General features: G+C 39.5%; 1 protein-coding gene across 2 annotated transcripts in view; it reads left to right on the forward strand.

The window, feature by feature from the left end:
• PTPRK (protein tyrosine phosphatase receptor type K) overlaps positions 1-25,369 on the forward strand; it is a gene marked incomplete at both ends in the record, with an annotated part of 415,598 nt that overhangs the window by 78,829 nt on the left and 311,400 nt on the right. For both annotated transcript variants that reach the window (XM_082305949.1, XM_082305950.1), the window contains one exon: positions 10,806-10,928. In XM_082305949.1, coding sequence (XP_082162075.1) covers positions 10,806-10,928 — 123 coding nt within the window. The remainder of the gene's footprint in view (positions 1-10,805; positions 10,929-25,369) is intronic.

Consider the following 25,369-nt stretch of genomic DNA (forward strand, 5'->3'; position numbering starts at 1 on the left):
CTGAGGACTAATTGTGATGAGAGAAGAGACATATTATATGCTTACATGCACAATTTATATGTTAAATCAGTTCAACAGTAAGCAGTGATTTACCCATGAGATGTAAAGGAAGAAAGTGAATTGTTAGCATCTTCTTTTTCTGTATGTGTGCTCTGAGTGTGTTAAATAGCTTTGCTGTCGTTTTCCTAATGAAATCTACCTAAAATATTTTCCTGATAGTCTATGAAATATTTTGATAAATCTTACTTTGCTGAAGAATGAAGTAACAACTAATACAAAGAGTAGCATGTGAAATGAATCATCCTTTTGCTGTTCATTAGATTCCATAGGGCACCTTTAACGAAAGACTTAGATTTGTATGGCTAAAGAGGAAAGGTAAAAGATATATCAGAAAGAAAGATAAATCTCTATTTCTGAGTGTTTGCTGCTCTCAGCTTGTTTAATATGAAAAGTTTTCATATAATTCTGGTTTTTATCTCAGCTTTTCTCTGATACTTTATAGTCCATGTTTAAGCATGATATTGCAGAGGGCAATGTTATACTTGTCTGTGTGATTGAATAAAAGGTGTTAAAACTTGGAAGGATGTGTGGAGCTTTGTTTTGATACCAGAGAGAACATGAAGTATTACTGAGAAAAGTTTTAAGATGAGACAATATTTTAATAGGAGATTGGGCAAGAAGGAGAACCCAGGGAAGGACAGGCCGGTCAGTCTGACCTCGATCCCGGGAAGGAGATGGAACAGCTCATCCTTGAAACTGTTTCCAGGCACGTGAAGGGCAGCAGCAAACATTGTCTGCCTAGACATCAGTAAGGCTTTCAACGCTGTCCCTCACACAGGGAGGGTCCCTCTGAGCATCAGGAAACACTCTTTTTTTACTGTGCAGGTGACTGAGCACTGGCACAGGTTGCCCAGGGAGGTTGTGGAGTCTCCGTCCTTGGAGATAGTCAAAAACTGCCTGGACACGGTCCGGGACAACCGTCTGTAGATGGCCCTGCTTGAGCAGAGGAGTTGGACCAGATGTCCTCCAGAGGTCCCTTCCAAACTTAACCGTTCTCTGATTCTGTAGATTAGGGGCCAGTATATCCGAAATCTGTTATTTCTTGGTCTGTATCTCAGCAGGTGTTTCTCTAAATTGGGGAGCTTGGCTGTTTCCTATGAATATAGAAACTGTCACCGTGTTTTCAAAATACATTTACATTATTCTTCTTTCTAGCCTTTCCTTTCATGAGAATATTGCTGGATTGCATGAAAAGATATGCCAGATATTAAAATGCTTATGACTATTTTCTTACTATAAAATGGGAAACTAGAGCAGTAACTGCACTTCTGATACAAAAGGATTTGGCTTTTAGTTTAGCAGTGCCTGTGTGTGTGAAGATATATTTTTTTTTAATCTCAATATTGCATGTTACCTCTCTCATTCATGTGCTTGAGTTCTGTGATTCACTGCTGGCTTAATTCTTCATGTACCTTGATGTTGTTTCTTGAAAGATCTCTTCTGAGAGGTTCTTGTCATCCTCCTGTGACTCTGGATTTCTACCATGACCTAACTCTTCAATCATCTCTCCACCTTCTTGGGCTTATCTCCTTCTGTGGCTTCAGAAATGACCTTTTGTAACAGCTTCTGTCACTTTCAACATCAGAGCTTTTTCCATTTCTTTGGATTTAATTTGATCTTCCTTTTTGCATGAGCGTTTAAAATTTTATGCACAGTCTTATGCTAACCTCCCCCTAGGACGTCCTCAGCTTTCATGTTGGCCATATTCCTTCTGAGCTCTATACCCCCCTGTTCCTTGAGCTCCTTTTATAGTTTAGTCTTACTTACGCACTGTTCCCTTGATTCCTCGTTTGTTTGTCTGGCTGCACTGATGCTGTGGTAACTTGTGATCATTTGTTGTCCTCAAATGAGACTCCTTTTTATTTTTGAATGGTTGCTCCTACTGTCCAGCTGGAAACTCTCGCTGTCATTGGTTGAACGAAATTTTGATACCTGATATCAAAAGGGATGGTTTTTAGAACAAACTTTAAATTACCTGTTTTTTCCCCTGTCACCTTGTTTTATGGTTAAACTGTCAAAGTTGTAATAGGGTGGCTACTGTAGTTGTTAGGCCTGCTTTTGTGGTTGAATTGCTGACGTGATTAGTAGAGATAAAAATTTAGCTGTAAACTTTTTTCTTCCAAGTCCTTGTTTCAGCTTTTTTTTTTTTTTCTTCTTGGAGAGTAGAGTATAAAATAACCTAGCACTCTGAATCTATAGAAAATTTTGTGATTTAATGTAATGGTTGTAGGGCTGTCTTCATTCAGCACTCCTACCGAGTTTAATCGCATTCTTATCCATTAACTTTTAACAGCATATTGTGAGAACATTTAGGAGAAATGCCAGAGACTGTGATATCTACATAAGATTTTCTATAAATAAGCACTAACAGTGTCTTGGAAAAAGGTGTTATTTTCAGAAGCAGCATTGTAAGACCACATATCCATAAATAATCAAAGTGATTAATTTCATTTTGGAGCTCTCAATTATGTCCTTGAAGTTATACAATTTGCTTGCTGATCTTTTAGTTACTATTGGTACAGTAATGAAGATATTTATTAATCTCAAGTACATGATTCCATCCCTCAGCCCCCAGTTATTTGTATTGAAATGGTATAACTCCTTGTCACCAGTGCAATTGGTCAGAAGTCTGCTCAGTGCACCAGAGGAATACTAAAGCTTGCAGCCTATGAGCTGAAATATGAAATAGTTTTGGTGATCTGTGGATGTTGACACTTGTGTATTAATGAAGATCTGTTCATAATTTCATGAAACTGTTGAATCTCTTCATGATTTCAGAAATACCTTGTGAACTGAAATGGAAATTGTCTTGGTAGCTTCAGTTAAATAAAGTAATCTGCATATGTTGGGGCTATTTGCTCTCTGTTGGCTTTCCCATGCCAAGGAAGGATGAAGAAAACATGAAAAAGACATTAAGCAACTGTGACTCTTCACAGCTACCTGTTGTTGCCTCTCCACTTAAGAACAGAAAACCTCCCTTTCCCTGGAGAACAGCAGGAAATTTAAAGATGCTTTTGTTTAGATTAGATTTTACTTAGTTTGGAAACTGAAGGACAGATAGTGTAATGGAGACTGATCTTCTACCCGCTTCCTCTCTTTCCTTTTTCCATCCTATTTGCTGCTGGTAAAGCACGGAAAGGTTTCCTGTTGCCTGTCAATATGAAGCTTTTTGAAATCGGAGATGAAGCAGCCTTTTCTAGGCCTGGTACAGAGGGAAGGAACCCAATTTAATCGAAGAAATCTAGTAAACGGCATGGCCAGGTAGACCACATCTAATTGTGAACCTTCATGCTCTCCCAAAATTTGGGGTTAGGATAAATGCTGGAATTAATAGCGAGATCTTTCCCTGAAGATTACAGGAAAAGGTGTCCACGTGAGGCTTCCTGCATTCTTGATAGCTTATACCTAATATTTTTCAAGTTCCCATCTTTCCTTTCTAAAATAAGCTACTACTTTTTAATAATGAGGAATATGAAAGACAGATACAAAATGAAAAAAAATATGCATAGATCAGACTTGATTATGAGCTGTTTAGCCTTTTTTTCTTTTTTCTTTTTTTTTTTTTTTTCTTATATTGGTTGTGGTACTACTATATGTCTATTGAGGGGTGGGATTGGTTTTTAATGTCAAGGTGATTTATGGCATGTAGTGATTTAGGAGTGCTTTTGTCCACTTCCTTTTCTGAAAAGTTTACGTTTATGGGATATTTAGATTATTTGGCTGTTCTAACAGCACCAACAAAAGCCCTACAACGAAAATAAAGTAACGCTAACTTAGGAATAATCAGCCATATTTCCTATTAAGCTGTTGGTGTTTATACTCCATTGGTGCTTTTGGATGAGACTTGGAGTTCCATGTTCAAGGCAATAAGCTAAGAGGGTGATTAAAACATACTGATAGTGGGAACAAGGCTAGAAAATTTTTAAAAGGCGTTTGTAGGTAATTGAGTTTACTTGGCTTTTATTGCTCTTAACTGCAATCGGTCGTGTTTTATGTAATGAATTCTAGTACTACAAAATAAGATAGCACTGCAAAGATGATAAATATTCTTAGTATTTAGTATGACTTCTCCCTGTACTGAAGGAGAATCTGTCATTTTCCTTAAGTGCTGCTATTTTCACAGTTATCTTTTTAACATTAAATAGTGCCTCTGACCTTCTGCCTTTTTAGATGCCATGGGTTAATTAAGGTTATTTCAGACTTACATTTCAGTGGGTAATATTGAACATAAGCTTTTTAACATCAGTCATTAAAATTTATTCTCAAACTGCATTAACAGCAATTCATAGTATATTCCTAATAGGTGTCTGAATGATCTGCAATCAATGTGTTTTAAAATTTGCGTAACAGAAATAATGTAGTGCCTTTAGAAGATGAAAACATCCTGTGCTTTGAGGCATGCTGTGATAGAAACAGGTAAATTAATGTGGTAGGTGGGTGATTTTAAAAGCAGAACCTGTTCCTGGATATATGACTGACAAGAGACCTGCTATTGCACCTTTATACTCTTCAGCTTTGAATTCACCAATCAATGTGAAGAGAAAAATTAAATTTTCACAGTACTTTTACCTGACATCCCAGATAAACATAATTTTGTACTGGGTTCTTACCGTGGAGCTATCTACTTTGATAGATTTAGAGCTAGTCATTATGCTTTTACAGCAGGTGGTGGAGAAAAATAAAAGCACGATGTTGAATAAAAGGAGCAGATTGTTCCAACTAGTCATTTGAGCTGGATGGGGAAAAGAGTATTTCATTCCTGGTGTGACACCTTCGTGCCTATGACCCCCAAAGAAACCATTGATAACTGAGCCCTGTGTAAGGGAAGAGTTTTGATGACGAAAGTTTGTTGCGTGCCTGTAGTACAACTCTTCTCTTATGCTAGAATTTTTTTTCTCCTGTATTAGTGATCTGCTTGTTCTTAGTGGATGAATTTCTGGGCTCCTTAAAATTGAGGAGTGTGAAATTTAAGATGTTACTAGTGTATTTTGCATTTTGTATAACACCAGAAATAGCTGGATGCAAGAACAGATCTCGGACATAAAGAGTAAAGTTGCATTCTTTTGACTGTCCTTCTATACATGCCATTTTATGGCTGAAAAAAATCCTTTGCAATGCTGATAGGTTATAGAAATAGGTAATGAAGAACACTTCTAAAATCAATTTGTTTCAGAAACCTAATCACGTGCTACAATTTCGCTTCTTTCTACACCTGCCCCAGATTCAGAAGATGAAGTTTTCTTTCATTGCTTTCCCTTATTAGGTTCTGAAACTTAGTGCCAGATTTTGGCGAGAACGTACTTGGGACTTCTAGCAGATAGCTATTGTTATTATAGGAGACTTAAAAATAAGTGCCTTGTTCCTGTTGTTACGTCTAATTTGTTATACTATTTTTTCTTTATTTTTAGTTCTGTAGAAAGTGTGACATAAGGCAAAGAAATGTATTCTTTCTTGGATTTAGGAGAGTGAGTGCCAGCTGTTCCCTTCTCCCTACCCCTGATGCTAAAGGTAGTCTTTTTTTGTAAAGATGGTATAAAGCATGGCCAGTAAATGTGTGTTATTCTTCATCAGCTACTTTTATCAATAGGTATTTAATTTGTCGCAATTTAGTAGTTTTCTGAACGTTTTGAATTGTTTTTTTTACTATCGCTTTTCTGAGTGTATTTTAAAGGGCACTGGAGTTGTTAAGGTCTGATTAAATATGAAAATTGACGAATAGTTTCTTTTACCTAGAAGTCAGTAGATCTCCAGTATAGCATCCCTGTAATGCCATTCATAATAAATGTTATGGGTATCTTAAATTTCATGTAATATTGGTGTGCAACCAGCTGTTTTTATTCTAAATAGTAAAAGTGACATGATCTCTAGGAAGTGCAGTGAGAACACTGGAATTGTTAGATAAAGATCATTCGTTCAAAATCTGAATCAGTTTTCCTTTCTGTCCTGAGCGGATGAGCTGGGAGGCCACATTCAAGTTGCAGTGGACATCCATTTATCAGTGGGAGTTACTGAGACATGTTTCTCTTAGTCTTAAGCTTATTTATATTTTAACCTGGTGGGGAAAAATCCGTTCAGCTCTTCTTTCCTGGGTTGGTAGGAAGGGATGTAGGATAAATCAAAATCACAGAGCAGTGTCAGTACTGATTGTTGCTGCTAAGGAAATATCATGGTAACCTTTTAAAAAAATGTAATTTGTCTTTAAATTCAAGCATCTTTAAATAGAATTTTTTATAGGTGATGTGCAAGCCTTGACTATATGATCTTTATTCAATTTAGATTAATCTTTGGGATTTTAAGATTAATTTTTAAGATTAAATTTAGGTTAATCCTAATGACCTTGTTATTTAGCGGAGCTTTAATTTCTTTTCTGAGAGTTCAGTGTGGGATATTCATATCTTTTTATAATGAACATTTAAGATTCCTTATCTTTTATAAATGAAAATGGACATATAGTCAGGACATTTTTATGAGGCTAGCATGATTTATCACTTGTCTTTTGGAAGGATGTTGAAGAGAACTGTGTGAGAGTTCTAGGTGTGTTTAAGCTGAAGTTAATAAGTTAGTGAAGCTTATGGGAAAAGATAACAGAAACAGTGAATTGTTTATTTGCTTGGTTTCTGTGGAATGTAAATGTTTCCCAAATACTTCCTCAGCAACTGAACGAACTGGATTGACCCAAAATACAGTTAACAGTTTGGCAAAATAACCATCCAGACTTAAGATTCCCTCTGTCTTCCTGGCTTACAATTCCAGTTGTCAATAGGGTGTTTGTTTCAGGTGGCCTACCTGATTTTTCTTTTTGTTAAATTGGTTGTCGATGCTTTCTCGTTGGCTGCTGCCACCAGTGGCGATGTAGCAAGCCGTGGCTCTGGTTGGTGCTGCCCCTCAGCAGAGCGTGCTCCTTGTCCCCGCCCGGCCCTTCTGGGCCACATCCTGATGGCAGCATCGTTTGAAGGGAGGAGATGTTGGCTGCCTTGCATGCCAGTCCCCAAGCCCACATCAGGCCGTTGAGGTCGGACCAGTCTGGTGTATTGCTTTCATCCCTACTGCTGCCTTTTTCTGAAGCACAGTATTAGAAATATAAGGTAAACGTGTATTTAGGTACTGCAAGGTCCAAGGGCATTTGAATGTCAGTGCTGTGTGCTTCTAGCCGGCAGACTGAGCGGAGGTGCACAAATCGCTGTTTGTGACATGGCGTGTGTGTTGGTAGGTATGCACAAGTTCCAGTGGCAGGGTAGTATTGAAGATAGATACATTGCATGTTACACATCAGCATGTAGGCAAAGGAATGTGGTGGTGATAGGTAAGGGGACAGTGGTTGAGACTGAAGTACCTTTTTATTGAGTTGTGGGGGAGGTTACAGATGGCTGAATTGGAGATTTCTAACTTGTCATTTGTAGGACATTAGCAGATTCTTGGCAAAATGTTGGACAGCAAATACGAGTATGTATTTGAGTTCAGCTGCTGAACCTCGCTGGAAGATACTAAACGTTCATCAAGCCCATCCACCTTCTTCCCTGAACACTGCTGTCACATTATTGTGGAAAGTGGCCCAGTAGCTGAGTTAGGGTACTAACAAGTCCTGACCTATGGTATACTTCCGTCAGATGTGGTTTTATGTTTGAGTGCTTAAAGATTGATTTCAAATGTATATAGTTTTGAACAAATGACTGGAACCAAAATAAATTACTGTAGGTTTCATCCACCCATCGTCTCTTCTCCTTGTGTTTTCCACACAGCATGCTACATTAGGTTTGTCTGTTAGTACCCAGAGTTACCGAAATAGCACGCAGGCAGTTGACTGTTAAAACAGAGAAGGGGAGATCCAAATTTGCTCATGCTTTTAAGTCATAAGGAGTAGACCACATGGGGTTTAAAATGCTTAGTCTGTCTTGTCACATTGTACTGGATAAATCACTACAGCATTGGCTTTTACTTTAGTTGCCTTGAAATGTCACGATCTGTTGGTAAGAGGAGGAGATGTGCTCCTTGAGAGGAAGCCATTGGTTTAGGCAGTTGTTATACGGTGGATTTTGTAGTGGGTTGATAATCCGTCCTGATAAACTTTGTTCATGTGCGTGCGATAAATGGACATTTGCTTGTTCTGTGGACACAGTAGTGATGTGCTATGCACAAGGAGGTTTGGATTGCTTGCTGTGTATTAACAGGCACGTTGTTATTGCTAATCAGAACCCTGATAACTAAAATTAATAGTGGGCACAAAGACAAGCAATTAAGGACATTCATCTTCCAAATGAGTCTACAAGATTCATTGGTAGTTTAAATTTATATACTGAGGGCACTTAAACCATTAAAAAAGGTAATGGGTGCCCTGCAGGCATGTGCTTCAAAGCCATATGTCATTTTGGTGCTGGGACAGCAGACAGTGATAACTTCCCTTTAAGGGAAACTGCTATTCATTTATCAATTAAATGTCGAAGGAAATGTACATTTTTGCTGTAGAGTGATCATAGCAGTGTATTATAAGTTAAATCAAAGACCAAGATTTATGTTCTAAGCCTTTCTGGCTTTATCATGATAGATGTTAATTAGAAAAGTCTCTTGGTGGTAATAGGGCATTGGAGTTGGGACTTTTAATGGCGTAAATGTTTCTTTGACGCACAAATATTTCTCGTGCCTTGCAGTCTTTGACAGTAACACTGATATAGTAACCAAGTTAGTACAGAGTATGAAATGTTGGGGGCTTTTTTGTTGTTGCTGTGCTTATGTTGTCACAGGGTAACATCTGAGAAGCTTTTGCTAACATGGAGCTGAACATGAAGTTTTAAGGTTTTATGGCTGCTTTCTCTCCTGGTGTTATCCTTGCCAGCCAAAGCACTGGTTAACAAGTGCTCCTAGGAGTGCCTTGGAATGAGTATCTGGCAGTGGTTTTTAGGGAGGTAGAATTAGCTAAAACTTCGGTTGTTCTGTCACTTAGTCAAAACGACAAATGCCTGTGCAGAACTATGGAAATTATTTGAGTTGTCTCTTACTGAAGAGGAAACATAATCTCAGTTTGGGACACAGATTTTCTAATGAAATTTGGTAGAACGGACTTCCCTTCCCCAAATATGAGCACTGTTTTTGCAAACTCTCTGCCTGTTACGTGACATTTGAATACTCCATTTTGGGTAGGCAAAAAATATTTTTATCTTCAATTTGGTGACACACATGCCCGTTCCTCCTTCCCTTATTCTCTGGCCAGTCCTAGTTCCAGGCCATGTATGTCTTGTAGAGAGGGCAGAAACGAGCACAGACTGTAGTTCTTCATGGTCCTTATTCTCCCCCTTTCCTCCCTCCAGCCCATTCTCCTCTGGGGTGTAGCATGGGCTGGTGAGAGCCTGACAGGCATGGGAGGGTGTTCACTGTTGATGGAGTGGTGGTGACTCATTGTGCGGTGACACTAGAATTTACCATATTACCAATAAGGATTTTTTTTGTTTGTTCTTGGGGACCGCAGTACTTGTCCCATATTTTGTATTCACAATGAAGTCATCACATATGCTCCTGTTATTCTAGAGGTGTCTTCTTAACAAGAGGTGTTTTTGTTGGAACGCCGGTTTTTGATTGGATTGATATGCCCTAACTGCTGAGGACACAGAGGAGAGGATGCAAGAAATATCCCCCCTGATTTCCAGTTGTGGTTTATAATCTCATTCTTGAGTTCTTATGTAACTTCTTTTCTGGATTAAAAAATACTGCTTAAATAGAGATGAATACACTGTGTTTTCTCTTTCACTCTCTTCTGGTCATGCCTTTTGTTTTTGAGCAGGGAGAGCACGCTCAAGGACTGTACCATGAATGGAGAGAACTGATGCTGCAGAGTTCTATGTGTGACGTCTGTATTTTGTTGTGTTTACGCTCTACTTTTTCTTCAACCAGGCTCTTTTGATTCCTTCACTTCTTCTGTCTCAAACCTTGATGTCTTCCCATCATCATCATGTTTTCTTCTCTCTTTTTCCCAGCCTACTTAATTGACTTGAGTGAAGAATGTAATAAAAAACTTACTGAATGAGACAGGGCAGACATTTTTGTGTTACACAGGAATTTTTTGTTGTGGGTCGTGTCGTGTCCCGTCCCCCCCATCTTTTACATTTCTCCCCTTCTTTCTCCTTGTCACTTTTCCTCACAACTTTTGTTGTAAGGTTTTCATATCTGTTGTTTGTGTGACCCTGAAAATGCGCCTTTAATTTGTGTTCTGTTATGCTAGATTGATTTAATAAAGCAAGACTATCCAATTCATTCTTCAGCAATTATTTAATTTCTAACTAATTTTAATTATCTTGTCTGACTGCTTTTGTTTTGGGCACAATATTTATCCTCGTTGTCAGTGTTTGGACTACTTCTGCTTTCAGTGCATTGGAATTGGTGATTTACTCCTTTTAGTTTTTGAGCCTAGTCCGTTATTTTCTGTTTCCCCCTTGTTTTGGATAGCCTGTTGCTTTCTGTCATGCAGACACTGGGCCAGGTTTCGCTCCGGCTCAGTGATTCAGCCTATGATCTCCTGCTCTTACAGAAGGTGCTCTTGGGGGAAATGGGTTGTGTGAAGCAGAGACATTTTAAAAAGAGAGAGGAACACTGATGGGTGAGCTGCCTGCGGGTTTTAGCTTTGTGCAGGCAAGCCTGTGAATGGTGCCATAGGCTGCGTGGGCTCCGTAGTTGTGGTGTGCCCAGGAGGAACACCTCTGCTTGACTCTTGGAAAATCTCTGCTTTTAAATAAACTAATAACAAGTTTTTTCCCTAGGGGGATGTACATTCGATGATGGTCCTGGACCCTGTGACTACCACCAAGACTTGTACGATGACTTCGACTGGGTACATGTCAGTGCTCAAGAGCCTCACTATTTGCCGCCTGAGATGCCTCAAGGTGAGAACCACTGCCACCAGCACCCCCTGATACCAAAGGGATAAGTTTCTGTATTAAGAAACTCGGAGCTTCACTGAATATGGCCTCAAGGCTGTACTCTGTGGTCTCCACTTTAAAATTGATAATGGAGGTAATAAAAAGAAACAAAAATAACAAATATAACAATCTTGGTAACTGAGAAACTGTCTTAGATCAAATCCCCCTTTAAAGTTGGGGGGGATAGGGAAGGGAGAAAAGAAGTCATAACTTCTTTATTCTGCGTGGAATTCTTATTGACTCCCAGTGAAATTCTGTGTCTTAAATGACAGCTGATGTATTGATTGAATTATTCAGGTATGCATTAGAACAAATGGTGGAAAAAAAGGATACTTGCAAAAACCCGTACACTGATTCCTTCCCTCCCCTCCCCCCAGCCACTCATCATCTGAAGGTAATCAGAAAAGCTTTGATTTATGGAAATATTGCCGTTGTTAATTACTATTTAGGACAGGTAATGAATAACTGAAGAGGTACAGCCTACATGACCTTGCCTGCTCACCTTTGATGAACAGCTTAATCGGTGCTTCTCAGACAGCATGATATGCTGAGAAAATGAAAGCATTTGAAATTCAGCTACATTTTCCAATTAATAGTACATTAAGTAATTAATCATGCAGAGGAGGAAAAAAGGTCATGGCTATTTTATTTGTATCTGAAAGGTTTTGTGAAGTGAGGTATGTGTGGAGAAGGAGTGGGAAATGTTGCCACACAGAAGTAACCTAACCTCTGCACCATTCCTTTCCCTGCTTTATATATATTTTTGGGAATTATTAATGGTGGTTAGTGTATGTAATTTTACTTCTTAAGTGCTAACTAACTGGGTTCCCCCTGCTTTGGAGTCACTGATATGAGCAGCTGTTACTATGCCCCATATCTTACAAAATAGGTTAATTAGGCAACACTTCATTTAATGGACTGCTTGGTCCTTCAAGTTCACATATGGAAGAGTAAATTTAAGCCCTGAAGCATCAGCATTCATGATGCTGATGGTCTTGTATTAACAAATTCAAAATAATATCTCTCCTAGGAAGGCAGAAATTAAGTTACTTTTCAGTTTATGTTTTTCAGAGTCTACGTGGTTTGTTAAAATGGTGGAGGTATTTTAATTGTGAGGGAAGCACCATTCTGTAAAAAAATTTGTATTCTCAGACTTCAGGCACACCTTGTATAGGAAGAAAGAAATTTGAGGAATTGTATTTTGAATGAATCTAAATGACAAGATAGCATCTTCTTGCTTCTCCCATATAACATACCTGTCATCCTTAGGCAGTTTTCAGAGGTAATTGACACAGTGCTCTCTGACTTTGTTACCTGATTTCTGTTCAGTTCTGCTACAGACCTTTTTCCTCTGAGTGTAGCACGTGGACTCTTCTGGAGAAAGTTCTTTTTTCACATCTGTATGTGGAACTGTGGCTGCTTAATAAAATCTAGCAGAATAAAGGAATGGTTCAGAGATAGTCCAAAACAGATACAGAGGAAGCTCTGAGTATTATTTTTTTCTTCCTCTGGTTAGAATTCTACACTTCTTGGGCCAGTGTTTAAAAGTTTGATGTTTGGTAACTGTGATCCAGACTAAAAGTGAGCAGTCTCATCTGATGAGCTGCCCTTAAGAAGTTCACAGTCTTCAGATTCTGAAGATCTATTCTGTATCTAAATACTTAAGCTCTTTTGTGTTTAAAATAGCATGATTTTAAATTAAGTCTAAGAATGTAACACAGTTCTAAAATGAGCACTGAATTCCTCCGGTGCGTCCGCAGGAAGCGGAGCAGCAAGAGGTTCAAGCAAAAGCAGAAGGGAAATAACTGTGTGCAATCATCTGCTGTGCAGTTTTTTTAACATTGCTGACCCTGACTGATTACTGTTAAAACTGTAGGTTAGAAAGCAGCCCACTGCTTGTGAAGAAGTTATCCAAGTAGAATAAGATGTGGTAATGAAGGTATAGGTAAAATTAAACTACTGGTGTTTTCACTTTGAAAAATGCTGGGTTTTCTAACCTGTAGAAGCCAGGGACCTCCTACAGGGACCAGAGTCAGCCCACTTTTTCCTGTTCAGTCAGAGAATGAGAGGAGAGAAGAGGTGCCCAGAAAAGCTGAGCAGTGCAGAAACTGAGGTGGTAGGGACTGTTTTATCTCTGTCTCTTCTTCTCGGGCTCTACAATCCTTCAGCTATGCGCAAGGCTCCTTAATGCATGTGTTGACATCCTCGTTGGAGACCTTGTCTCTTACATCTCTCTGGAATCAAATACAGTGTCCTGGCATTGGCCTTAGTAAGGGAAATACATATTGCAGTACAGCTTTGTCTCAGAAGGAGCACTGTTTTACCAGTATGTTAAAAAGATAACACCTTTATGCTGAGAACGTGGCTTTCAGGGCTCTAACTTTACCAGATTCACCCAGAACCATTGTAGTCATAAAGGATTATACTCAATTTTCAAATGTCAATTTTTAGTCTATAGTCGCTTCAGAAAGTCTTATTTAAAAAAAAAAAAAAAAGAAAAAGAGAAAAGGACATGTAAAAATAGGAAAAAGGAAAACTTGACAATTGAGTTCATGTTTTAGTTTTAATTCAAGGGCAGGGTTTAACTCAATGTTGTGCTTTGGAGGAGGATAAATCTTGGGAAATTTCAGACCTAATGGCACATGCTTTGGTGTGCTATGAAAATGTGAAAACTTGTCCTAATGGAAACCACTTTGCAGGTATAGCAATAGTAAACACTATTGGTAAGGCAAGTGTAATTACCTCTGAGCAATTAATGCAACTTCAGAATTTTTTTTTTATACTGACCTACATTGTATTTATCAAATTATGAGCAAAGGCAAAAGCCACTTATCTTCTGTTATGGGAAAAATAAATGCAGTACATAATGATTAATTTTGAAATAAAGTGAACATTTAGAGCAGGTGCTTGCGTACAGCTTTAAATACAAACTTGTAAATTGTTTGAACTGCAGCTTACACGATAAAACCTTTGGATTACTTATTAAAACCTTGGAAAACACCTAATGTTGAACATTAGGTTTCTAAGAGCATATAAAAGTGACTGTGCTAGATCAAGCTAAAGGTCTGCTGTTTTTGAGAGCAGCCATTAGCAGTTGCCTAGGGAAGAATGCAGAGGTAGGACAAATGAGTGGTGACCATGCCCTGAGCGCTCTTCCAGATTCCAGCTGTTTGGCGTTTAGGAATTTCCTCAACCAGAAACAGTCTTTACTCGTGATGTTCTCAGTGAATTTATGTTTTTGCCCTCTCAGCTTTGTGTTACTGTCTGTGGGCTCCTTGAAGCCTTCTAGTATCTGCTATGTCCTATAACAGAGTGCCAGCCCTTGTTACAAATCATGGGAAGATTCAGGTCTTCTTACTTGTTTTGAACTTGCACATGACTTCTGTTTGATACGTGTTGGCTTCTTGTACATGAGCAAAGCCAATTCCTAATCACCTTCTCAAACCCATTGAGTTTTTGAAACACCTTTTAAATAAAATACACACCTTTCTCCTGACATCGTTCTAGGTTGAACAGTCCAAGGCTCTTGAGTTGTTCCTTATGTAGAAATGGTCCACAACTGTGGATATGCATTTTATGTGAAGCAAGGTTCTAGACATGGTGACAGAAATGAAGTCAAAGTATTTCCCTGATGGTCTTTGTACCTCTGAAGAAAGACGTCTTCTATATGTTGAAGCAAAACCTTTAGAGCATGCATTATGTTTTCAGGTGTATGATTTTTATATGTTATACTATACAAGATAGAAATTAGAGAAGGCTATTAAGATGAAATCCAGTTTTGGCTATGGATTTTTTTTTTTCCAGTTATTTTAGAGGACTGTTCATTGTGTATGGGTAACTTTGCTTTCCAGAAAACTTAAAGTAAATAATAGTGCTTTCTTATATCACTGGGGATGTGCAAAGGGGTGGTTTTATCCATATTAATAATACATTTACTGATTTTGTTTTGTTTTTTTTTTTTTTTTTTTTTTTTAAACAACCCTTAGATAGAAAAGATAGTTTATTTACCCTGTTTGGTTTGTCGTTAAAAGCAGCATTATTCTGAGGCTATGCAGGGTCAGGGCATGAGAGCCTGTAATGGACTGCATGACAGGGAGCCACTTAATGAAGAGCTTTTTTAATGTAAGGGCTGTTACCCTCCTGGACACAAATGCAATTTGAAGAATGTCTAAATTATAGTGGACAATAGTGACGTGCTGAGATGGACATCTTGTTTCTGATCTCTCAGATGGATAGTGTGCCCGGATTGGATATGTGCTAATTTTTTTTAATTGGTTCTCTAGAACTCTGAGGAAAATAAATTAACAGTAGTGGGGGAAGTCCTTAGTTGCACTTGTCATCTAGGATGACTAAAGGAGAACAGATTAAATATCTAAAGATGTTCCTAGGTATTATTAGAGTGTGTTTCCCAAATGCAAACTTTATTTTTTACAGTGAAGAGTATCGCAGAAATCAGTTTTTTTTTACTTTGCAGAAATTACATATGACCTTACATGTTGCCCCTTTTCAAAGAATAAAAAAAAAAAAAAATTCGTTACTCTGAAAAAAAGGAAAAGAAACCAAACATTCCTGAAAAGTAAAAGATTACATATTCTGGTTTAGGCTGATGTTTTCTGGCCCCTGGTGGAAGACTACACAGTTATTTCAGAATGGAGAACATACATGGTGAAAGGCAATGGAGATGGGAGGAAGTGTGTTGACAAGTAATCTTAGACCACACTTTCATGGTAATTTCTTTTATATGGGTTTTAGGCAGAATGTCTCTGGCTGCTCATTCCCATGTCCCATCATTCCCAGAGGCATTCTCACATTGCTGTGTCTTCCCACTTGCTCTGATGTGCATGTGGTTGTGAACTGCTGTGGACTGAAAATAATAACCGAGGGGGGGGGGGAAAAAAGTATGCAGCATGGGTCAGTTTGTTAACCCAGTTCATTGTGCAGCTGTAAAAAGAGATGTTACACTGGTGCAGCTGATGAGGACCATGGGAGCTGGTGGTGTGGGTGGGTACAAGGGTTGTATAAACCTCTGGGGCACCAGAGATAATGTTGAAGCAACCCCCTAATGTTGAAGAAATATGAAAATTACACCCTTAGATTTGCGTGCAACTTAATTTTCCTGTACAAATAGTGTTGAGTATTTGTTGTGATATGGAAGGTCAGTTGTGCGCTATTTAAGTTCTGCCTTGTACAGAAAGGAAATAGCTTTTGTATCACCTGTGTGACCCAAAATGAATTTCAGTACAGGACCAACGTAAGCGTTTATGAAGTGTATAAATGAGAGAGGGTAGCCAGAAGGTCATGAAATTTGTGTTTTAATATAGATTTCATATGAAGGTGGCTCAGGAAGGAAAGCTGTAATGTAGAGGTCATATAGATGAGACTTTTGGCCTTAAACCTGAATTTTTCTCCTGTAGAAATGAAACTACCAACCCATGAATAAATTTAAATTATGTGGATGTGTATGGGTACAGTCAGACAAAAGTTAACCAGGAAGCAGTGTCTGGTGAGAGCTGGGTGTTTCTTGAGGTGTTGGAAAGACGAGAGCTCGGTGAGCAACCGGAGAGCTCTCACCACATCCTGGGTTACTGAGCTCTTCCACAGAGACGCTGATCCACACACGATGCACCAACTTGCTGTTTTGCACTACAGAAGGGTGAAGTTCAAACAGAATGCTTTCTGGGTCTCTCTATTTTAATAGAGAGACTAACGAAGTTTATCAGTCCACTGAGCAGTTGAGAACTGACTTGTCAAGGTTTTGCTGCTGCTGTAAGGCTCACAATGCCAGAATAAAGGTAATAGATCAGAGAAACTCTGCGCGAGGGAATTTATTGACTAGTCCATGGATTGGCAAATGCAATTCAGGAAGGTAGTGGTTTTAAAGTTTGATCATTGAAAGCTTATCTACGTTATTACATTGTGAAATAAAATGTAAAAGCTTGAACCTGTGTTTGGGGCTGCTCAGAAATTCTGATTGTCTCTCCTCCTTTTGCATTTCTATATGTGATGGCATAGATACGTTTTATTTAAGGTGATTGAGAGAATTTTTTTTCTTCCTTACATACTTCAGTCTTCACACACTTCATACACTTCTAAAAGTTGACTGGTACTTGTTTCCTATTTAACTTATCAATGTACTACAGAGCTGAATTTATTTGAAGTACTTCCTTGATCAGAAAAACGTATTTTACTGCTTTTCTTATTCAGCCTTGTGGCTGGTTTCTTGTCTGTATTGTGTGTTAGTAGCGTCTTTAACAGAAAGAAGCCGACCTTGTTAGTGCAGTGCAATTAATGTCTACCTAAAGAACACCTGTAAACATCCTGATCCTATTTGGCTTGCTCAGTACAGTGCATTAATCAATTTATTGACTAATTCCAAGGGTTCCCTGTTGTTCTCAAGTACACTTCACTTGGTATAAAATGAAGAGAGCAGGGGTGCAGGGAAGGCTTTATAGATAATGCACAGTGTAGCAGTGCTTTTGTACATTTAGATAAGCCATTTTTTTAATCAGGAAGTTTAGGCACGAGATTAGAAAAAGTAAGTTTTTTGTAGTAATAGAAATGACTTTCATATATGAGTAACATCTATGTGTTGGTTTTTCATTCATTAACAGATGGACTTATTCTGTGTCCTTTGGGTAGTGAAAGACAGAACATTTAAAAAAAAGATTACTTGCTGTATTTGCACAAAATATACTTCACCTTCAAGGCCAGCTGCTATACCTGTTTATGTAGAGTGATATTCAGTTGGTTGTGCTCCCCCCCAAGTTATAACACTATTTTGTTCTGCCATACCGTTTCCATGTAATATGGAATTCCAAAAAGCTCCTTTGTTCTTGAATAGTGTATCTTTTTACATGCTTGTATGTGTCAAATGCCTGTATTTTACTGGTATCAATAAAGTTTTAGAAAATCTGTCAGATTGTTATTTTGAGTATAGCGCAACCAAACTCCAGTGAAAGCTATATAAAATGCTGCCTTCTGAGAAAATGTTCTTTCTCTTTCTTGATTCTCCTTTTTTTTTCCCCCTAGTTTGGTATTTGAAGAATATTAGTTTATTTATCTGAATCTGGAGTAATAAATTGAAGCAAGGGGAGAAATATGTTTGCTACAGATAGAGTTCCACAGTCGTAGGTTAATCTTGGGCAAATCTACCTTTGCCATGCTGGTACCAAAAATTACTAAGATTACTATGTGCCGGTGCTATCATAGCATTCATGATAATATTCTTGCTTGTGACACAGCCTTCTACTGCATGATGCAGCTTTCTACCTTCTGATGTCTGTATCACGAGAAGTTCAAATGGCATTGGCCATCACTGCAGCACTGTCGGGGCAGGGAGAAACAGCCAGTTCTGGTCAACTCTTACCAGTGTTAGTCAGGAGCCTGGGCTGTAAGTGGAAGTGTTTCATTGCTTACACGAAGTCAGCTGCTGCTTGGGGAACTGTGAACGTCAAGTAAGATGCATTACCTGAAGCTGCTATTTTGGTAGCATTGTGAAGGGTGAACAAAAAGCAAAATGGTACTGTGCTAGCCTTTCAGAGTTGCAGGGAAAACAGGGTTTGAATAGCACCTTGGTAGCTTGGAAAGTGTTCCAGATTATTTGAGCATTTAGTGTTCAGCGTGTGCAAGGCTGGAAGCCCGAAACATGGCTGAGGAGTAGCGCTTTTTTGATTTCTCACTGCTTCTCTGCATGGAGAGGAGCAAGCCAGTCCTGCTTCTGAGTACTGTATCTGCCTGTTGTGCCATTGTCCTACCCTTTTTTCTCTCTCAGCCCACTTGTGTGTATATATATATTTATATATACTTTTTTACATTTTTTTTCCTCCTGAAGATAGCAGTAGTTTACTTTGCCTTCAAATTTTCTGGCTATCTTGGACCGTAGTGGAGGGGCAGACCTGAGCTAATGTACTGCTTCTCAAGTGGCTTCGCTTGGCTCAGAGAATGGGCACAGCTCACGCACTCCTGTCCACAGATCATGGCATAGGCTCAGCACATCTGGTGATTTTTGTACCCTCTGTTTGGCACCCTTTGGCTGGACCCTTTCACAGCAAAGATAAAAGAACTTATTTTGTGTTTATGTGGACACTTCAATTTGCTCTAAGTGTAGGTGGCCTCTTCCCTTCTTTTCCCTTTCTTGCGCAGGTTTCTGGCTGCTCCTGTTCTTTAGCTTTGACATTTCTGTAGGTTGCCCTGACTGGAAACCCTATTGCTCTGCTTTCTACTCCCACTCACCTGTGTGCAATTTTTAGCAGTCCAATGAATGCCAGATTCAATATAACTACAGGCTGTCCTGTTGGAGATGTAGAAGAAGCCACGTTAGAAGTAGGGGACAGTAGTAAAATAATTTTACTACTTGGAAAAGGGAAAATAAAACCTAAGCCTGGGAAATATTTGGGGGAGGGAGTGAAGGAATAACACCGTGGTGTATGAAAAAGAATGTTGTTAAGACAAGATGGAAAAAAGCCTTTAACAGAATGAGTAATGTACATTGGTTGCTAATGCAGATTATTATGTGCAGGTAGCGGTCAAGGTGCTATAGTAACCCTTTGTGCATGGGTACCTCATGATCTGAGAGACTCTCTCCTCTTCCCCGTGCTGACTTCTCACTTTCGTCACATCAGAGACAAAGCCTCTTAGAAGTGGAAGCGAAGCGGTGAGCTGCTTTGAATTCATGGCAGAGTAAGGGCATTCCCAATCCCACTTCTAATACAGGACCTATTATGCAACTGGAAACTAGTATCTGAATTACCAACATATCTATAACCTCAGCAATGACAACTCCAACAACAGAAGAAGCAATGCCTGTAAACACAAAAAAAACCCCTTAAAATAAGATGAGGTGACATTCAGGAAGCCACATAATAGCAATAAAACAAAGGGAAGTGATGCTTTCCTCCACATTTTTTCATGTACAGTGCCTGAAATTTTTCTGTCTGCTTAAATATTGATTTCTGAGCTCTAATCCTTTTGCTGCTCAGTATGTAATTTATGTTCCCTTGTTGTGCTTTTGCTGCAAGTTTGTGCTGATGCAGCAGTCATTGATGTCTGTTAATAGTGACTAAAGCTGTGGTAATAATAAAACTATATTATTTTACAGAACAGATTTTGAATCAACTGAGGAGATTTAAACTTTTTTTCTTAGGTCATGGTGAACTAATGAAAAAATCTTATTCATGAAACGGTGAGATTTTTAATTCGGGCATTTCTATCATTACTTGTACAGAGACTTGTTCAAATTGCTGTTATCAAGCTGATTATGATCAGTTGGGCTTGTTTCACCCCCCTCCTGTCCTTGCTGGAATTATTTTGTTCAGTTTCCCACCTTTCTATATAGAGATACTTTGAAAAGGCAAATCCTTCATATTGGGGGTCACACAAACCTCCTCATTTGCAAGTATGTAGGTTGTGACGAGGCAATTGTTTAGGTGGATATGTTAGAGAAGGAGCAGGTTTATGTCTGGAATGGGAATAAATTCAGTTGTGCTGCTTTGCCTCATATGCGATGTTTGTGTTTGTTTCCGAATCTTGCTTAATGATTAGCATGGGTCATGTCGCTGCCACTGATACAGCGACATCCAAAGCTGTCTTCCTTTCTTCCCATCTCCTCCTGGACTTGAAAGTGTAACCTCCTTTAAATATGTTTTAGTGTAGATTATAGAATATTTCTCAGAAATTAAATCCATGAAGAACATGACCTGCTAGAAAAAATACTACTTTTAAAATGCAGTGCATTTTTTCATTCCAAAATGTGTTGCTCCTGTCCAAAGGTGGGTGGATTTTAATCAGATTTAAACTGTAGTTAAAATTAGCAAGCAAGAAAACTTGAATTAGATCATACATTTTTAACATTAATTTGCATTTTACATAGTGTCTATTTTGGAGGAAAAAAAAAAAGTAATTTTTTTTTTCCCCCCTGTACCCTCGCTCTTAAAGGACTCTTGTCTCCTTCAAGAAGCCATTCCCCAGAGCTGTCAGCCATGTCACAGACTCAGATGGCCTAGCTATCAAAAGTTACCTGGCCCTCTGGTGAGGGTGATGCCTGTGTTCTGTAATACTTGGTGAGAAGCTGAGTTTTCTTGGAGGTGTTTGAAACTCCAAACTCCTCCTTTCCTAAGGGGGTACAAATGGGAGTACATGTTGTAGGGAGGGCCAGCACTTGCATCTGTCCAAAGAGAGATGATGGGTGTTTTACAGGGCAGCCAGTGTGTGATTTGGGAAGGGATATGCACCTCTGCCCATCCTCTCTTTTTAGTTCGTATACTCACAGTGTCACTTTGGTTTACTCCCACTTCTGTACAAGAGTTTGAGCCCTTTTTGTTACCGACATAGCACATGCACTGATTTCTTCAGGGCCTGTTGCTGGAGCAAGCCATCGAGTTTCTTCCGAGAAGAAACCTGGATCTAAGTGCTCAGAGCTTTCTCTGGATGTTTAGGTAGTGGCCATGTTTCATCAAGTTTACTGGTCCCCAAATGGGGCAGTCTTCTAATGCTGTTGCAGCTGTGCTTGTGTCCCAAAGTGTCCCCTCACATCCTGCAGTTTACAATACATGTGTTATGCCTGAGGTGTTGTGCTATAAACACATCTCTCAGGTGGATGCAGAATATCCCTTTTATTATTTCCGATAGATATCGTGTGGACAGTGGATGTCAGCAGGACTCCAGAGGAGAGCTGGGCCAGGTATGATGATGTGTAGATGTGAGCCAGGTATGAGCCTGTCTTCTCTGGAGAGTGATCAAACTGGCCTACATGAACAAAGGTAGCTGTCACCAGTTAGCTCGGAGGTGAAGGTTCAGTCCCTGTGCCATCCACAATGGCAGGATAGACACAGAGACGCACCACCCAGGTCAAGTTCTCTAAGTATAAGCAGAAAGAAGAGAGGTTCCTGGCAGGTCTTGAAATAAACTGCTTGTAGCAGAGTGTGTGCATCAGTGGAAAAGTATACAGAAGACCAAAATCCTACCAGACAGCTATGAAAACTCCAGTCTGCTTTTTCACTGAACTTTTTAAACCTGTCCTACCAGATTGGGGTGGGGAAAAAAAAAAAAAAAAAAAAAAAAAGATTGGTATCAGGACCCTACTTTGTCTGAGGAGGTATAATTAACAATACTCTGGACTAATAAAAGTACAAGGGAGGGATTCCTTTCCTTTTTTTGCTATTTTCTTTTTTTTTGGTGCACTTTTGGTTTTACTCTTTATTTCATAAAGGGAAGATGCATTTAGCTCTTATTTTGTTTCAGAGGAAATGGCTTTTAAAGCACTCAGTCTATTTTACAGTGTAAAATCACAGCTTCAGAAAAAAATGGATAAAAGTGCAGAACTTACAGGTACACTTACAATGTACAATGCTGGACTATCCAGAGATACTCTAGCTAACCTTATGTTCATGAGGTGGGAGAGGTAGTCCAGCTCTCCACCTGTTATTGAGTTAGCTTGCTTGTATGCTGCGCTGAGCCAGCTGTACTGGTTCAGGGACACGTCTAGTGCACAGCACTGGGAAGACGTGCTTGTGTTCACGCATTTAATACATTGTGGAACCATGTATGCACCAAAATGGTGATTAACGAGGGGTTTGCGAGTACTTTGTCAGTGCTTAAAAAAAGAACCCACAACAAAACCAAATAAAAGCTTCCTCCTCTTCTTTTGTGTTTCTAAAGAGCAGCTGTCAGGATATAACAGCTATTTACTCTATTTTGGATCAAACCATTTTTAACTCCCTTGAGGAAGAAAACCTAGCCACGTATAAACACGAATCAGACATTCTGTACTATTTTAGAGAAAGTCAACAAACAGTATGAACTAAGCATTTCTGTTGCGCTCTTGGTTTCTCTTAACTAATTCCCATGAATGAAAGATCAGCAAGCATGTGGCATTCAAACAGAAGAAACTGTTGTCATTAACTTTTCCTCTTTGGTGTAGCTGACGTCTGCTATCCCAGCCTTTACCTTTCATCGGCTTCTCCCACGTGTGTGTTGGTGACAGGCTTATGCATCATTTTGAGATCTCCGAACTCTGGACTTTCTTAAAAGAAATAAAGAAAAAGTGCAGCTGAGTGATGTCTGCAGTGCCAGTAGCGAGTGTCCCTTGCGCAGGCAGGACAGCTGGCTGCTTCTTCGTGCTCTTTGGGCCTATTGGTTACAGTGACTTGGGAGCAGGTTGCTTTGGCTCCAGGTTTTGTAGGTGGGCTCTTACCACTTTCCTCCTGACTGGCAGTAACGGCTCTGTTTTCTAATTAGACTGCAGTTGCAGGTAGATATTAAGCCAATATAAGTTTCCAATTAGGCTGCAGCTTCACAGGTCACAGTGAGCCAGCCTAATACCTTACTGCAGAAAAGGGATTATTCTGCTCCTCTTTACTCCCTCTCCTCCCCTGCCTTCATGCTTCAGCTAGCTTCCCTAGCTAGCTTTACTCATCAGAGCTTACTGAGGGCTAATATAACGCATTATCCCAAAGAAAATGTTGTTGTTGTTTTTCAGGATTCGGCTGGCTTAGTGAGTTGAGTTGACTCATGGAAAGGTCTGACAAACGTCAGAGCCAGCAGCACAAGGGAATGAAGGAGCTGGAAGGAGGAGAGGCATAAAAACGAGAGGAGAGGCAGGCAGGGAGTTGTTGGGTCATGCCACCTGTAAGTGGTAAACAGCAGCTTGCGTTTTGAAGTTCGTGATAAAAATAATCTAATTTCCACCCTGTCAGCCCCAAGTTTTTCACTGCATGGTCCTGCCAATGCCCTTGTATTGAATCTTGTCTGAAACCAAGAGATGAGTCCATTCATTTTGTTAATCAGACAATGGATATATGCATTTGTGTGTAAGTGCCCTCTCCAAATGTGGAGAACCAATTAAGTAGCTTCTTTGGAGGTTTCAGTCAGGTATGTAGTCCAGACCTCTTGAGTGTATTGATAGCACATTGTTGCAAAACATTCTCCACTGGACTTCATTAAGTGTATAAGGAAGACGAGGTTATCACCAATTAAAAAGCGATGGTTACCTCGGAGCAGGTGACTGCACAAAGAGAACTGCTGCATCAAGCGAATGCAGCCTACTCAATGAAAAGGTTGGTGTACCATATCTTAAAGCGATCATGGGCAATAATGTACAAGGAACTTGTTAGACAAAAAAAATCAGATGATTCCCTTTAGATTAAATAAATTTTGCAATCCGATCAGCTGATCTAGTATGAAAAGAAAAAAAAACCTCCATAAAATTACCATGTAAATTTACTCACAGTTATATAAAATTCATGTTATTCATAATATATACAATTTAATTTACATATATAATTTATATTTATATAAAATTATATTCATGTAATATTCATGTGGAATTTATATAAAGATTTTGATTAAGGAGAGTGAAAGAAGCAAAGCTACAAAACAGTAGATAGCTTATGGGTAAGGATCAGAGGATAAATCAGCACAGGTAATATTACAGTGAGTGTCTGCTTCAGCCTATCAAGAACAGGAGATAGATGAAAGCCCTCTTTATGCAGCTGGTGAAAGCCTCACAATCACAGACTCAGAGAGGTGCTACCTTCACAAACAAGGAAGAACTGTTGGAGTATGGTTGAGGGCAGCCTCAGCTGAAATGACCATGACGCTTGAGTTGAAGATCCTGAGAGGATTCACCAAGATGAACAGCAGAATTACAACTCTGGACTTTTTGACCTGTTCAGGGACTTGTTTGGCAGGATCCCATCAAGAGGTGCCCTGAAGGGCAAAGGGGCCCAGAAGAGCTGGTTGATCAAGGACAGCCTCTCAGAGCACAGGGATAGACTGTTGTCTTGTGCAGAGAGTTGAGCAAGCATGGCAGAAAGCCATCTTGGGTGAACATGGTGATTCTGACTGAGCCCAAAAAGAAAGTGCACAGAGACAGAAGCAGGGGCAGGCTACTTGGGAGGATAGAGAGACATTGCCTGCTTACGTAGGGATGGAGTCAGGAAAGACAAAGCTCATCTGGAGTTGGAGCTAGCAAGGCAGGTGGAGGACAACAGGAAAGGTTTCCTCCATAAGTACATTGGTGGCAAGAGGGAGGCTAAGAAGAGTGTGGGCCCATTGCTCAGTGAGATTGGGACTCTAGTGATCAAGGGAAAAGTTGGATGTACTTGATGTCTTCTTTGCCTCAGTTTTCACAGGTAAGGCTTATCCCCATACCTGGCAGAGTCTGTGGGAGTGAGGCTGCATCTGCAGGAGATGAGGACAGGGTTAGGGATCACTTAACTACCTGGACATGCACGAGTCTGTGGGACCAGCTGGGATGCATCCAAGAGCTGGCTGATGTCATCTATCCTTGAGATGGATGAGAAAAAGGATACAGGGAACTACAGGCTGGTCTGCAGCCTTCCCCTGGGAAGATAGTGGAGCAGATCATTACAGAAACTGTTTCCAAACACATGAAGGACCAAGAAAGG

Source organism: Platalea leucorodia (assembly GCF_965183815.1).
Source record: "Platalea leucorodia genome assembly, chromosome: 3".
NCBI lineage: Eukaryota > Metazoa > Chordata > Aves > Pelecaniformes > Threskiornithidae > Platalea > Platalea leucorodia.